General features: G+C 54.9%; 5 protein-coding genes across 5 annotated transcripts; 3 read left to right on the top strand and 2 right to left on the bottom strand.

Moving 5' to 3' along the window:
- Positions 1 to 71: 71 nt before the first annotated feature.
- On the top strand, positions 72 to 638 carry BDZ99DRAFT_513667 (uncharacterized protein; the record flags this gene model as incomplete). Its single annotated transcript, XM_033724730.1, has 1 exon — positions 72 to 638. The coding sequence occupies one exon, from the start codon at positions 72 to 74 to the stop codon at positions 636 to 638; it is 567 nt and encodes a 188-aa protein (XP_033584386.1).
- A 1461-nt stretch (positions 639 to 2099) lies between these two features.
- On the bottom strand, positions 2100 to 3062 carry BDZ99DRAFT_470430 (uncharacterized protein; the record flags this gene model as incomplete). Its single annotated transcript, XM_033721626.1, has 1 exon — positions 2100 to 3062. The coding sequence occupies one exon, from the start codon at positions 3060 to 3062 to the stop codon at positions 2100 to 2102; it is 963 nt and encodes a 320-aa protein (XP_033584385.1).
- Positions 3063 to 3162: 100 nt separating this feature from the next.
- BDZ99DRAFT_484299 (mitogen-activated protein kinase Hog1) lies at positions 3163 to 4677 on the top strand (the record flags this gene model as incomplete). The annotated part of the gene is made up of 9 exons (XM_033722632.1): positions 3163 to 3218; positions 3270 to 3317; positions 3369 to 3498; positions 3552 to 3595; positions 3645 to 3744; positions 3794 to 4150; positions 4201 to 4279; positions 4330 to 4513; positions 4602 to 4677. 9 exons carry the CDS (start codon positions 3163 to 3165, stop codon positions 4675 to 4677), a joined length of 1074 nt encoding a protein of 357 aa, XP_033584384.1.
- Positions 4678 to 5329: 652 nt separating this feature from the next.
- BDZ99DRAFT_405068 (uncharacterized protein) lies at positions 5330 to 8409 on the top strand. Its single transcript, XM_033716417.1, has 13 exons — positions 5330 to 5385; positions 5447 to 5554; positions 5680 to 5922; positions 5974 to 6065; positions 6124 to 6203; positions 6251 to 6422; positions 6470 to 6648; positions 6705 to 6825; positions 6873 to 7031; positions 7087 to 7173; positions 7233 to 7317; positions 7371 to 7579; positions 7636 to 8409. The coding sequence occupies exons 1-13, from the start codon at positions 5336 to 5338 to the stop codon at positions 7923 to 7925; spliced, it is 1875 nt and encodes a 624-aa protein (XP_033584383.1). The 5' UTR covers positions 5330 to 5335; the 3' UTR covers positions 7926 to 8409.
- A 4279-nt stretch (positions 8410 to 12688) lies between these two features.
- BDZ99DRAFT_457157 (uncharacterized protein) lies at positions 12689 to 14319 on the bottom strand. Its single transcript, XM_033718626.1, has 2 exons — positions 13747 to 14319; positions 12689 to 13588 (listed from the first exon to the last, which is right to left on the bottom strand). The coding sequence occupies exons 1-2, from the start codon at positions 14260 to 14262 to the stop codon at positions 13175 to 13177; spliced, it is 930 nt and encodes a 309-aa protein (XP_033584382.1). The 5' UTR covers positions 14263 to 14319; the 3' UTR covers positions 12689 to 13174.
- Positions 14320 to 14597: the final 278 nt, after the last annotated feature.

Below are 14597 nucleotides of genomic sequence, written 5' to 3'. Positions count from 1 at the left end.
GTCGGCGCGGTCGCGGACGCTGGGCGGAGCGGCAGAGGGGAGGCACAGGTCGCCAGCGCTGGGCCCAAGCAATGGAGGCGGTCCGCCGGCGCGAGCAGGTCGTCGTTCAGGGTCCAGGCTGGAGGTCGCGATGTCCGCCGTGGGCTGTTGGAGGTCGAGCGGCCTGCGATGTGCAGGAGCCACCGGGCGGTGATCTGTGCGCTGGTGCTCCAAGCAAAGGCACCCCGGAAGCGGATCGGGGCGTTGGAGGCACACTGAGGCCGGGTCGATGCGGGCGGGCGAGTCCAGCGGCGCGGGCGATGGGCGTGAGGGCAGCGTGGTGGAGAGGAGCTGGGCTGGAGGCGGCGGGCTGGCAGGCGGATCTTCACCTGCGCGTGTTTGACGAGAGCCGGCAGTGGGACGGCGAGGCTGAGGGCGCAGAGGAGCTGGAGCCGGGAATGGAGCAGTCCCACCGGCTGAGGGCGCCGTCGGTGCACATGGACTGCAGGCGCGGTGCTGGGCTGGGCGTGGGCAGCGCTGGAGCGGGCGGCCTGGTATCGGAGTCTGGAGGTTACAGTCGTACTCGAACAAGGGCTACAGCGCGCACTCGGGACGCTCTCGATCTCTCGATCTCTGATGACGCCGGGCTCCCAAAATAATCACCCACTAAGCGCTGGAGCTGCTGAGGCCGCGTTGCCAGCTCTCAAACACCACACCAACAGACACTGCGCGGGATCCCAATTGCCTCTCCCCAGCGCTGCAGACGGCCGTCTCGACCCTCAGCCTTATACAAAACGTGGCCGCCTGCGCATCTGTGATCTTGTCCTAGACTTCCGATACGGTAGATACACACGCACCACCCCACTCTGGGCTATGTACACCTGTCTGGCACCGCTTGAGGCCCCTGGCAGGTTATTGGGAATCGGAAACCGACGATTCTGAGACGCTGGATAGCTCCTTGGGCTACCTCATACCGAGTCGGCATAGATGGCCGCTTCATGTTCAACGAAGCCTGACTCTCACGCTGCTGCCGACGGCCATGTGTCTGCCACACGTGGAACAGAGCCGACGGACCATGATGCCCAGTTTCCTCCCGGGTTTGACAGCTTCGCAATACAAGGTCGTCACACACTCCTCTTGCTGCCCTGAGAACCGCCTTGCTGCCGCGGTCCCCGTCAATTGGGCAGGTCACCACTTGTACCCGTATTCTAGATGGACACGGCGCTGTGGTGCGAGGATTCTATAGGGCTATGTACCGAACGTGCTCTAAGACGGCCAGGGCGCAGAACGAGTGCGGCAGGTGTGCTCCTGGCATCGCCAGCCGTGACGTGACAGCGAGGGCCTTCAGTCTTGAAACCTACAAAGGTTAGAACTGGCCAAACACCTGCTAGGCACCGTGCCGAAGTCTAGACCAGCAACCTGTGTGGCTTCCACCACAGACAGCCTGAAGCTTGGAGCCGCGCACGATCGAGCGTGTTACGGTATGAAAAGAAGCTTGCTCACCTCGCTACTGCTCACGGTCTTCAAATTGCTGTTAGAACGTCGGGCAAGGTGTAGAATCCGCCAGAGCAAGAATTAGCGGTTTCAAATGCTCAGGATTGGCTCATCTCGGCACTGTTTGGGGCTCAGCACATGATTAGAACTCCGGAGAGGTGACGATGACATTGGTTTTAATGTGATGCTGATGATTGATGATTACCATGAACACTAGATCGGCGGGAACAGCCAGATGCGTATCCAAGTTTTGTAACTTGAGCTTGGTGATCGGCATGCCACCCAGACATAGAGATGTATGTAGATAGATAGTCTTCCACGACCTGGTTTCTCATAGCTGCGCAACTACCTCCAGCATGCCGACGCTACTACTCCTGAGCATGAGTCGTAATGTGAGGATGGTTCTACTCGCATGGGTCGTTGCGTGCACACTGGAAACGGCTATTGTGTCGGCTGCAGGCTAAAGATGCAGCTATCAGACAGCTCCATGGCTCCAGCAAGCGCTCCCCAGGCCAAGTGCTCCGGAGTCCCTTGTCAGCAACGCTGCATGTACGGTGGAGATGCCAGTTGATAGCCACGCTGCGGTGCCTATTCGAGCAGGATACGTCCGGATGAGGAGCACTATTTTAAGGTGTCGGTTTGGGCCCCAGCTCTCTCAGCGGCCTGCGACTAAGCGGCCTCAGATCCCCAGCAGAGGGCAGCGAAGCCGGCAGACGTCGTAACGGCCCCAGCAGCGAGACGTGTGACCCTCCACTGCCAGACTGCACCATGCTTCTTCCGCCATGCTTCTTCCGTCGCTCGCGCTGCCCGCTGTGTCGCCGTGGGGTTGGGCGGATCGGGGACGTCGGCGGGCTAGAGCGCGGAGGGCGTCGGCATGAAAGGAACGCGGCAGCTGCAAGAAGACGGACGACGAGTGGGCTCGCAGGCACGCAACGGCGGGCGAGGCGCAACGCATGGGCAGGCACAAAGGCAGTTTTGTTGTTGTCGCGCAAGGCCCTGTCCAGCGTCTTTCTGGGGCTGTCCGGGGTGTTGGCAGCGGCTGGATTCGCTGGACTCAGGCACCCGGGGCGCGGTGCACGGGCGGCGATGCAGAGATGAAATGGCATTCCGGAGCCCCAATTGAGGCCTGCTCTGAGCAGCGATGACGTCGCCGCCGGCCATGCAGCGTGCAAGTTTTCGGGCCTTCGATCCCGTGCAGCACACAGTGCCTCCACAGCAGATGGCAGACGCACCCCCTCAAGACCCGGAGTACACTCCTCCCTCTCACCACCTTTATTTTCTTCCTCTCGCCCTTCATAGTAACGATCGCCGCCTCCCACCGACCCACCAGCACCGCTTGCCGCCCTCCAAGCAGCGCCCACAGCCTCGCCCGCCGCCACATCGCCGCCCCTCCGTCCCACGGGTTGCACTGTTTGTGGCACCGCGGCCCTGAAGCAGCAATCCACACGCGCCGCAGCTTGCCACCCGCCCGTGGCCTCTCCTCTAGCTTCTAGCATCCTCTTCCGTGCCCGGAGCCTGCCTGTCCAACTCGCTAGACGGAGCCCAGTTAGAAGCGCGCTGGTCGAAACCTGCTCGCGGCGCCGCGACATCTCCAAGCCCACAACACCACGTTGACTATCCACACCGACCCTATCCACATCTTCGCTCCCACCTGCGCTTGCCGCATCCCCCCTCTAACACCACCTCATCATGGCTGAATTCGTGCGCGCCCAGATCTTCGGCACGACATTTGAGATCACCAGCAGGTACGGTGCCCCTCCGCGCGACGTATCGTGTTGTGCTAACCGCAGCCCTAGATATACTGATCTGCAGCCCGTGGGCATGGGAGCCTTCGGCCTTGTTTGGTACTACGCTCGCACCACATGATTTAGACGACAAGACTAATACTGCTACAGCTCGGCCAAGGATCAGCTCACAAACCAAGCCGTGGCGATCAAGAAGATCATGAAGCCCTTCAGCACGCCGGTCCTGTCCAAGCGAACCTACCGTGAGCTGAAGCTGCTCAAGCATCTGCGACACGAAAATGTGAGCATTGGAGACCACAGTCCGGAAATAGCCGCAATCTGACTTGCCCGCAGGTCATCAGTCTCAGCGATATTTTCATCTCTCCTCTGGAAGACATGTAATGCCACCGTTAGACGCATCATCGCCCTCGCTAACGCACAGTACAGCTACTTCGTCACCGAACTCCTCGGCACCGACCTCCACCGCCTTCTTACCTCGAGACCCCTAGAGAAGCAGTTCATCCAATACTTCCTCTACCAGATCTTGGTACGCACAACCGCCTCTGGTTGCGATGCGATTGACTGACATGGCGCAGCGTGGGCTGAAATATGTCCATTCCGCAGGAGTGGTGCACCGTGATCTCAAGCCCAGCAACATCCTCGTGAATGAGAATTGTGATCTCAAGATCTGCGACTTCGGCTTGGCCCGTATTCAGGATCCCCAGATGACTGGCTACGTTTCCACGCGATACTACCGAGCACCCGAGATTATGCTTACCTGGCAAAAATACGATGTTGAGGTAGACATTTGGAGCGCCGGGTGCATCTTCGCAGAAATGCTCGAAGGAAAGCCCCTGTTCCCGGGCAAAGACCATGTCAATCAATTCTCCATCATCACAGAGCTGCTCGGAACACCACCACAAGATGTGATAGAGACCATCTGCAGCGAGAATGTAAGATGTGTCAAGTCGTTGTCGGTGACTTTTGCTAATTAGAATACCAGACGCTACGATTCGTTCAGTCCCTACCAAAGCGAGAGCGCCAGCCATTGAGCCAAAAGTTCAAGAATGCTGATCCTGACGGTAAGATTGCAACCCACTGCTACCTTTTGGCCGAGTCTAACACTAGACAGCGGTTGATTTGCTTGAAAAAATGCTTGTGTTTGACCCTAAGAAGCGAGTCAAGGCCGAACAGGCCCTAGCTCATCCATACCTCGCCCCGTACCACGATCCCACAGACGAACCAGTTGCGGAGGAGAAGTTTGATTGGTCGTTCAACGATGCAGACCTCCCTGTGGATACATGGAAGATCATGATGTAAGGACTTTTCAGTTGCCCTAAGCCTGCTGGAGGCCTATGCTCCGGTTGTTAAAAAGACCTAATCGCTGACAGATCGCGCGAACAGGTACTCTGAGATCCTGGACTATCACAATGTAGATGCACAGGGACAAGGAACGGGTGAGGGCGAGAACGGCAGTTGATGCGGTCCCTCTCCCGGAGTCGACGCTTCTGGGGACGGCAGGTGATGCAATCGGCTCTCTTCTCTTCCAGAACCCATCCGGGTCTTTAGCCTCAATTTGCTGCGACGGCCCTCCGTAGGCGATGGCAGGAGATGTCTTCTCCTTATCTCTTTCTTAGTTTTCTCGGATGGGGTGTGGGGTGGGCAAGATCTTCTCACGGAATTGGATTGCGACCAGGCATGGGCCAAGGCGTGACATGGCGAAGGGCTTTAACAAGAGTTAAGCAACAACAGGGCAACGGTGGTATCCTCTTGAGCCTGCGACCAACTGCATCGATGGCTGCTTCTCATTCATGTGTGATACCTCGTACAAACGGTATACGATAGATCAAAATCTCGATATGAAGCTTGGCACACTATACACCCGCAGCTATGATGGGATTGTTGGTCCTAAGTGGAGGTGCATTAGCCAACGGGGCACGTATATTCCTGTCGGTGCTGTTTGAAATTGTGAATGTGAACATGATTCAGAGCGGTGATCAGCGTCATGGAACCACGGGTAGCATAGGCGCTAGATATAGGGCTGAAATATATACCTCCTCCACCGACACCTCGAACCTCGACCATGCCACCGCGTCGTCCGCGCTCCCCAACGCAACAACACGCGCACCATGCCCGCCATGGCCCCCTTTAGTCCGCTCGTATGCATTGTCGGATTCCATCACGCGAAGTGAGCCCGCGGCGCGTGTCCCCGCTCCCGTGTTCGCGCACTGACTGACCGCTTGCCGCAGGGGCCCCGAAGTCGAGAGCTGGTTCGGCGTGGAGGACGGCATCGATCCTGCGACCGAGAATGAATGGCCACTGCTCCCGTTCATGGCGCTGAGCGACGGCGCGCACGCGTGCGTTGTCCCGTCTTCCTCTACTCTTGTCCCTTCACACATGCATCATACCTCCAACCCCTCACCGCCCCACCACTCAACGCCCGCGATGCGCAACGCCGTGCTCACATTCACCTTTCGTGCAGATCTACCGAAGACTTCTCCTACTTTACGCTGCGACACGAGGCCAAGGACAATGTCCCCGCGACCAGCCTCTTCGGCATCAGTTGCACGCGTCAACTAGATTCAAACGAGCTCATAAATCGGCCCGCCGAAGTGACGCGGAGTACGGTGCAGAAAGCTGTTGTGGTTATCAGCGATAGCCCGCATCACTTTGGACAAGTTCGGGAGAAATTGAGCATCATCACGACGGCATGGTTCTCGCAAAGGTTAGTTGACTCGAGATAGGAAGGGTGACACCTAGGGCTAATGAAAGGCAGAGACTTTACAGATACAGACATCTTGCAGAAGTTCCAGGAAAGCTTGGCTAAGAGTGCAAAGGAGCACGATGACGAGAGGGATCAGTATTTTGGTATGTCCTCGCTGCGGCGGAGTTAATCTCATGGCCTAATTTTTAACTTTTGATACAGGCCTCTCCCTTCGAGAGATGATCCACGAGTTCAAGCACCAGACCTTGGTGCTCTTCAAGTGCTGCTTGCTACAACCAAAGGTATAATACGCTCTTCTCCACCTAATGAAGCTTGCTAAATATGGTAGATGTTGTTCTTTGGGTCGCATTGCGAGCGGTTGTGCATGATGCAATTCTCTCTTATTTCTCTGATACCCGGCCTGATACGTAACCTTCAAGACTGCGCTGATCCCAAGTTCAATGCGTACGAAGAGAATCTCGTCCGGCCAACATCACTTAGAACCAGTGAACGGTCGTCACGTTAGTCTTTCTGTCCTGTGTTATTCAGCCAGCGCTAATGTGTCTAGTCCTTGCATACATGGGTCTACCGTTGCAAATATTTGGCACAGGCAGCTTGTTTGGTCCATATACCCCTCTGCAACAGCTCGACATGCTGGCCGATCATGGCACAAAATCATACATTGTTGGATCCACGAATTCCCTCTTGCTCCAACAAAAGGATCGATACAGTGACATTCTCATCAATGTTAGGATCATCCCCGTGTGCTAAATTGAGAACACTTCCTAACAGGTATCATGTAGCTCGACGAACACACCATCAACATCTCTTCATCATCGCTTCGGAATTCGTTGGTGCTCTCAACGCCAGATCGTCGTTTCATAGACTTTCTCACCGCCACGGTAAACGATACATGGGATGAGAGTAAGTGCAATCTGACAATGCATTGCTCTAAGTTAACATTTCCGGAGAAAATCCCAGTCGTCCAAACACACATGGTTACTCCGGAAGCGAAGAATTCATTCGACTGCAATTTGAAGAGTATCTATTAGCACTGCTCGCCTCTGCGAAATACAGGGTCTACATGCAGGAGCATAAAGGGGACGACAATGCCATATTGACTGACTATGGTATGTCTTCTATCTAGTCGAAGCGTCTTCAGCGGCTGATATGCACTACCTGCAGAAGGAGATCCATCTAGCGAATTCAACTCCGATTGGATTGAGGCTTGGATGCGAACTGAAAATTACCGAATCTTCAACAAGATCACCGGTGAGTGGGCGGTCTCTGTGAAGCTTTCGCGAACCTGGACTTTTTCTGATAGATCATAGACTCGCATCTATTCGACATTTCTGACGCAAAGCATCCCTTTTCTGGTGGTCTGTCCATCGAAGACGTACAACGACGCCTAGCACAGTCCGTATTGCCTCTTATCTACCATATTTCACCGCACTGACTCGAGAATGTAGACAAGTAGCAGAAATGCATCTCGATGAGCGAATCCAGGCCAGTCGCGAAGTTCTTGGAAAAGGGCTTGCAGTAGGTCAGAAGAAAGTGTCGTCAGCGTTCAACAATCTCTGGGCAGATATAGAAACCATGCGAGAAGCACAGCGGAAGAGGAGCGAAGAGCAACGAGCTGCAGCTGCTGAAAACGGGACATCGCCGACAGGTACGAAATGTAAGTCTAACGCCGAACCCACAGTATGCCTTTGTTTTAATACGCCATTACTTCAGTTCCCAAAGCCCCGGATCTTTCACAGGCACAAGCTTCCGTTCACGCTGCCTCCTCACGTGCTAGTGCATACATCTCGTCGTGGGGTTCTTGGGCATCGGAGAAGCGAAAAAATGCATGGGCAAAGCCGTCCAATCCTTCTACGCCTTTAGCTTCGCCACCTCTTCATGCGCCAGAAGACGTCAAGATTGCAGCAACACTTGCGCAAGAGCCGGAGGATGAGAAGTCCGCACCGACCACTGCAGGAGCAGAGTCGCGTCACGCCACCGCGACTCCAAACCCAGCGACCTGAGACCTGAGACCCTCTTTGCGAGGCCTAATCTTACCTAAAGCCAAGATCCCGGTCTCCAGTCGAGTCTATGATCGATACCTTTAAATATAACGAAGTCTACGACCGATCCACAAGATTTCTCCTTTCTCCGACCGACTTCCTAATACCGTTCATACTGTTCCCGCAATACGGAGGGCCCAGGATATCTGATAGCATTGCATAGCGTTGGGTAAGGCGGGGATTTGGGGTCTGTGGCGTTCAATACATGTAGGTACCTCGAAGGATAACCCGTAGATGGCTCCGTTATATAGCACACCACTACAGGAGATTGTCGCTCTTGCGCTCTGGCTGTATGACAGGGCGTCAGTGGAGTGTTTTTGGCTAATCAAATTCTTATACAATATCGTACCTCTGTGTCGTTCCTTTTGTTAGCAAGGAAGGTATATGCTCACGCGCAGGGTTTATGTCACATCGTCACGCATAGTGCAGAAATTTGGTTGTGGTGAGAAGCTTTTCTACCTAGTCATGCCTAGAGCAACCCACCACCCTCCATGCCATATCCGTCCCGCTTGCAATGCACTACTGATGAAAAGGGCAATCTTCCCAAGGAAAAGGAAAATGAACCCATTACCCATCGTACACGCAATCATAGCCACCCATCCCCCTCGATTCCACAAACCATTTTGAGAGCAACCGACAAGAAGAAGTGTAGGGACCTCGATCCAAGTCACAGAACCAGTCGTAATCTCCTCCTTTGTCAACATTCTGGTGGTGTAGGCTAAGCAAGCAAGCATAAAGGTGGGGGCATTTATCGATCCAAGACAAACAGACAACCAATCGTCGCACCCGGTGTTAACAATGGGGTGGTGTGGGGCAACATTAGGGAGATTGGAAGCAAAGGGAAACAGACCGTGATTGACACCCTCGCCATCAAAAGCAAGCACAGACAGCCGCCGTGTGAAGAAATGACAACAGAGAAAGAGTTAGGGAAAGGAAAAGGAAAAGGAATTAGTACTGGAATCGAGACCCCACCCACCACCCCAAAGTCGAAGCAACAAGCCATCCCCGAGAAAGAGAAGAAAAGACAAGAAGAGTTGGCAGAGAATAGTACCGAAGAATAGTACCCGCGTACCACGTTCACACGGCTGGTAGTCTTCTCTCTCCACGGTCTTGACGTCGGTCATGGATATGGTAGAAAACAAGAAAGACGCCCTAGGCCGGGCCAAAGGCGGCCTCGATCTTGCGCTTGATCTCGTTGCGGCGCTGGTCGCGGCCCAGCTTGCGGTACTCGCGCAGGTACTCGATCTCCTCGGGCATGATGCGCGGGTTGCCGCGGACGCTGATGCTCTGGCCGGCCAGGTCCTCGTCGATGGCCTGGAACAGGACGCGGCCGGCGGGGCTGAAGCAGGCGATGATGGCGTTGCGGCGGCCGTCCTCGTGGTAGCTACGCAGCGCCTGGCCGACGATGATGCCGTTGTCCTTGATCATGTCGTCGGAGTCTATGCTCGGGGAGCGCGCACGACGACGCTGCTTCTTGGCCGCGCGGGGAGATGGGACCGGGGAAGGGGAGGGCGAGCGCGGCACCCGGGCCTTGGGCTTCGGCTTGGTCTTGTTGCGGGTAGAGACGCGGCGACGCTTCTTGCTCGAGCCGCTCGGGGCAAAGGCTGAAGAGTCGGAGTCGTTGGCGGCCTCGTCATCGCCCTCAGCAGCATCAACGTCCATGGCTTCGCCCTCTTCATCGGCATCGGGCTGCGCTGCAGCGAGTTCTTTCTTCGGAGTAGCAACAGGCTTTCCGCGAAGAGCCTTGACAATACGCGTGGCTGCTTTGGTGAAGGCACGAGCGTGCTCGGCATCCGGGATCGCGTCTTCGATTCGGTTGTAGCGGATGCCCTCGTGGGAGAGGTAGATGTAGGTGTTGACGAGCAAGCCGCCCGCAGCACCCATGGCGACCATGTGCGCGCCGAGCGTAGTCGCATCGTGGAGCCCGTGGTTCGGCGCACCAGGCTGGTTCGCGGAGATGAAGATGTCAAACTCGACCTGGGAGCGGAAGATGCGGAGGCGCGACGACGAGTTGATGCTATGCGTGATAGCAGCCGTGATCTCGTTGCGGATGTCGTCGACGTTGGTGGCCAGCGGCAGCGCGACAGAGTGGACGCGGAAGTTGCGGAAGACGCCGGCGGTGCCCTGGTAGTAGGTGTAGGTCACGTTGACCAGGAGGGAGGGGTCGATGTCCTGCTCCTCGGTCTTGATGGGCGGGCCGGGAATGTGCTCGATGCCGTTGGCGATGCCCGTGGGCGACTCGGCTTCGGCGTCCTCGGTGGGGGATTGCTGGACGAAGAGGGTGCTTCCGTCGTCGTCGCCATTCTCGACGGTGACGATGGCGGAGTCTTCTTCGCGATCCGACCGCATGCCTGTGCTGGTCTTGCCAGGCATGGGGGACTCCTGGCCGCGGGTAGTCTGGTTGCGAGGCGCGCTGCACGTCAGGCGAGTCGAACCGAGTGGGGTGCCTCCAGCATGCTTGGGCGCGGTGAAAGAGAGGCCCTTGTTGGTGCCATTTCGCACTGGGGTCTGGAACATCGGAGCCGACACCGCGGATGGGGTCTGAGACTGAGAGACAGGCCGAGCATAGGTTGAGTACGGAACACCCTTCTCGACGAAGTGGGGGAAGATGTCGAGGCGCTCTTGGGTCGGGGTGAGATACGCGCCAGCCTCCCAGGTGAAGTCGGAGACGATGCCGTTGCAAGTGACGTCGTTCAGGTGGATGTGGACATCGTGGGTCTCCGGGTCCTGCTTGTGGATCTTGAAGAGGATGGCGACGAGGTCCTAAAGAGAGGGTTAGCAAAGGTTGGGAGGTGAGAAGGTCATCGAGGCACCTCAGACAGCGGCATGCAAGTTCCTGCTGAGGGGCGAAATGCAGGAAGAAAGAGAGAAGAGGTGAAAGCATACCTGAAAGCTGGTAACGCTCGAAAATGGGAGTGCAAGGGCTTCGGACTCGCCGTGGAACTCCCGCGAATACACTATGGCATTGGGAGGTGCAGCCATGGCGGATACTGGCAGCGAAGCTTGTCGGGTAGGCACTGGGTAAGCTGGCTTGTCTTGAAGAGGTGTATGAATGTGTGTAAGAGTGAGTGAATATGGTTGAGGGGAGGGTGACGGAGGTGATGTTGGTTGTTGGAACAAAGTCTGCTGGAGAGTGGCAGAAGGTCTTTTTATGTGCGAAGTTTTGCGCCGTCGCCTAGCAACGGGAGGTGGCTAAGGCAGGTGCACGCACAGCCGATGATATCACTCCAAGGCTCCCGATTTGTTGACTAGCGTGTCTATCAGGAACAGGAGAAGCGAGAAGGCTTTCTGTCAGCGGTCGGTAGGACCTTTGGGAGCGATTTGCCGTTGAATGGGTGAAAGTGAGGAGGTTCGGGAGGAGGTCCGTCACTTGGGCAAAGATCCCTCAAATTAGTCAAACAGTCCAGTAACCAGCTTGCTAGCTACCTTAGGCAGTCTCACTGGTCAAAGATACTTCAGCTTGGCAAGTATGAAGGCTGTGGAGTTCACTGAGGCTGGGCGGCGTCGAAGTGTCGGACGTGAGTGGAGGTCGTCGGGGGTGCGAAGTTGGTTGTAGTTCAGTAAGTGTCAACAACTCGACAGAGCTCCGTATATACCTCTCCCTGCAGATGATCCGGAGCAATCCCTACTGTTGCATGACTCAATCAGCTGATAAGGGCAGTTTAGTAGCTTCCATATCTTGCGAGTAGGGTTGAGGCCTTCGGGGGTGTAATGTTGGTATTACTTAGTTACATGTCAACAATGCCGGCCTATTCGCGCAGTAAATCCATCCGTAGATGTCTGAGTCTTCTGCTACCGTTTCCCAATTCATAAAGCAGACTCCATAGACCTTGGAGACTCTAAATATGGTGGGGTGGGTCAGAGGGGCCTATTTCGCCCCTTGGTGCAGATTGGAACATAAAGGACCCCAAGCTACTTCCGGTACTCTGGTCGAAATGGTAAGAAACTTTGGTCTCTTGCTTCTCCTGCAAGGTCTCGCATTTCTCGTGCGCAATCAAACTACAGACAGTGAACACTCTATTGGCGGCACACCATGTCGTAGAAGCACGTCCCGCGGGCACATAGCCTTATACTCAAGGTCCCCACATACCAAAAGAACAAATACCTAGGTTTAGAGAAGTACAGTGATTCGCAGCTTCATGATGATATTCCCCGACTGCCTAATAGATCGCACTTGCGAGCCCAGAGTGCGCCCTTCCAACGCCGTGTTCTGGTACGGGCTCCGCCCCAAAGTCCTAAAAGGTTCTATCAACGTCATAATCGCAAGTGTTTCCTTCTTGAATACATGAGAGTATCCTGCCCTCCATTCATATACTTCGTTCATCATGCCATCATGTAAAAAGAATCAGCAAAACTCACCCACACTTTGCGACGGAAAAGACGCGAAAGCTATTCCAACGGCGAAACTTTCTGACAAATCGTACAGAGATACGTACGTATGCCGTAGAGCTTTTTCTTGGCCCGAATGACTACGTACCGATTCCTTTATCTTTCTAAGATGCTTCTATCAGATGCTGTCGCTTTCGGGGGTGGATCCGAAGTTGGTCGAGATCACGTGATAGCCGACTCAAATCCTGCTGCGGGAGAAAGGTTGTCTACGAGATTATTGAGATTTTGAAGCCGTGATGGGTAATATACGAAGTGCGATGTGCTAGCAGAGTGTATGGAGATGTGACCCAGAGGCGAAAATCATCACACCATTTCACGCATTCCATTGGAGCCTTATTCCGATGCAGTTCATCATTTTTTATCTAAACATTGTGCCTGTCGCAGAATCTCAAAGGGTAGGAGGCTAGGGGAAGGGTATTTTGTGAATCCGCAATGGGAATCAGTGTTGTCCCAGCCGGGACGCCGGGCTATGCCGTAGAATTATGATGGAGGAAAAGGGAAAGAAAGGGAAGGGAAGGGAAAAAAAAGAAAGAGGGGCAACAAACATGAAATCGGAGGTGGACCATAGTGATGGGAGGAGAAGATGAATGAATCCATCAAACCTCCCCAAGCAAGCAGTGATCCAACCTCAATGCCCAAGTGAATGAAAAGTTTTGCCAGGAGAAAAGCAGCATTGTCGTGAACCCTAATATCGGGCCTTCTGCGCTCTCCTCTGACAGTCGTGATATGATCTTGAGGGCCTTTTGACAGCATAGAAACTCTCTTGAAATCAGATCTCGGGTCTGACTCCGTCTCTACTCAGGCACCTCATCGCCACCGTTTTAGGTAGTATCCATAGAAATGTTGGAAAGTGCCATGAGTCCACCCTTCCCAAACTTGCCCCACAACTTCTCTAACTCTGCCGGATCGAAGGACTCCGCAAAATACAGCTCCATCTTGTCCGCAACGGCCTGCCAAAGCTCTCCATTAGCGTCCTCCCAGCAGCGAATGAGTTGCTCCCTCTTCTCGTCATTCCACTTTGTACCGGTGGTCGAGGTCTGCGCGGCGACCTGGGGATTGGACGAGGCAGCCACAGCGGCGCGGCGCTCCGAGGGCTTGATGTGCATGTGGTCGCTGACGGTGAAGTCTTCACCTTTGAATTCGGCGATGCGCGGGGCGTTGCGCACGAAGCGTCCGTAGACGGCGGCTTCGCTGTAGGTCTGGGGCTTCTTCTCTCTGGCGCGTTGCGCATTCATCTTGGAGGATGGCGTTAGCTTTGGTTATTGATTGGAGAGAAGAGTTCAAAGGGTTGCGGTTGTTAATTGGAGTGAAAAGCAAGTGAGAGGAATGGGGAGAGAAGAGGATGATGAGATGGATGAGCTAGACTTGGGTAAGAAGGCATGCATGAACTTACTATGTCCTTGATTTCTCCCCAGGACATCTTGTGAATTACCCGCATATCCTTAATCCAATGATTTTCAGGGTCTAACTCCACCATGTTCTTGCGAGTTCCACCGGCTTGAGGGGTGAAGCCAGTAGACATGATGAGGCTGTTCATAAAACTCTCTCTGTCGGTTAGGTTTCCAAGATTTGGGTTCGGAATGGACGCCGCCAACTTGCTACGCTGCTGAGGAATGTTGGGGGTTTGCTGAGGCTCCTCGCGGTTGAAGAATAGAGATGATTCGGCTCGTTCGTCTCGCTCAGCTCTCTCGGCTTGTTCGTCTCGTTCGTCTCGTCTGATGCGCTTGGTTTGGTGGAGGCTCTCCCCGTCCGACTCGTCGTCGGCAGATTCCTGCATGGTACGATGAGTGCCGTGACCTGTCAGAGCGTTCTTGTCATCCTTATGACGTAGCCCAAGAAGCTGACCGCGACTAGGTGGACGCGCCGGTGAAGATCGATCGTCGTCTGCGTGGTCTTCGAGGTCGGGCATACCAGAACGCTGACCACGAAGAGGGTAACGCACGGTTTGAGATTGGTCTTCATTAATTTGTTGCATCTTAGGAAACTGAACACGAGGATATTGACGAGTGGTCTGAGACTGGCCTTCTTCGTGGCCGCGCATCGGCTGACGTTGGTCACGGGGCTGGAAGCGCGGGGATGGACGTTGAGTCTCTACGACCTTGCGATTGAAAACAGAACCAAAACGTCCACCACGAGTGGATTGTCGGGGAGGAGGAGACTGAGTTCCTTCGCCTTCAGAATCAGGCTCCGGGTCGACAAGCTCACGAGTTGAAGGTCGAAGGGGATGGCGAGAAGGTTCCACTT

The sequence above is a fragment of the Mytilinidion resinicola genome, assembly GCF_010093595.1.
Source record: "Mytilinidion resinicola strain CBS 304.34 unplaced genomic scaffold BDZ99scaffold_1, whole genome shotgun sequence".
NCBI lineage: Eukaryota > Fungi > Ascomycota > Dothideomycetes > Mytilinidiales > Mytilinidiaceae > Mytilinidion > Mytilinidion resinicola.
The sequence above is the reverse complement of the archived record's forward strand: the minus strand, read 5'-3'. Positions and strand labels throughout refer to the sequence as shown.

What these genes read in the sequence shown, in the direction of transcription:
- BDZ99DRAFT_405068 (XM_033716417.1), top strand. Translation starts at nt 5,336, where the DNA reads ATGGCCCCCTTTAGTCCGCTCGTATGCATTGTCGGATTCCATCACGCG. An exon ending in GTCGGATTCCATCACGCGAA is followed by an intron (nt 5,386 to 5,446) that starts GTGAGCCCGCGG and finishes CGCTTGCCGCAG; the next exon opens with GGGCCCCGAAGTCGAGAGCT. An exon ending in ATCGCCGACAGGTACGAAAT is followed by an intron (nt 7,580 to 7,635) that starts GTAAGTCTAACG and finishes CCATTACTTCAG; the next exon opens with TTCCCAAAGCCCCGGATCTT.
- BDZ99DRAFT_457157 (XM_033718626.1), bottom strand. Translation starts at nt 14,262, where the DNA reads ATGCCCGACCTCGAAGACCACGCAGACGACGATCGATCTTCACCGGCG. An exon ending in GGGGAGAAATCAAGGACATA is followed by an intron (nt 13,589 to 13,746) that starts GTAAGTTCATGC and finishes CCATCCTCCAAG; the next exon opens with ATGAATGCGCAACGCGCCAG.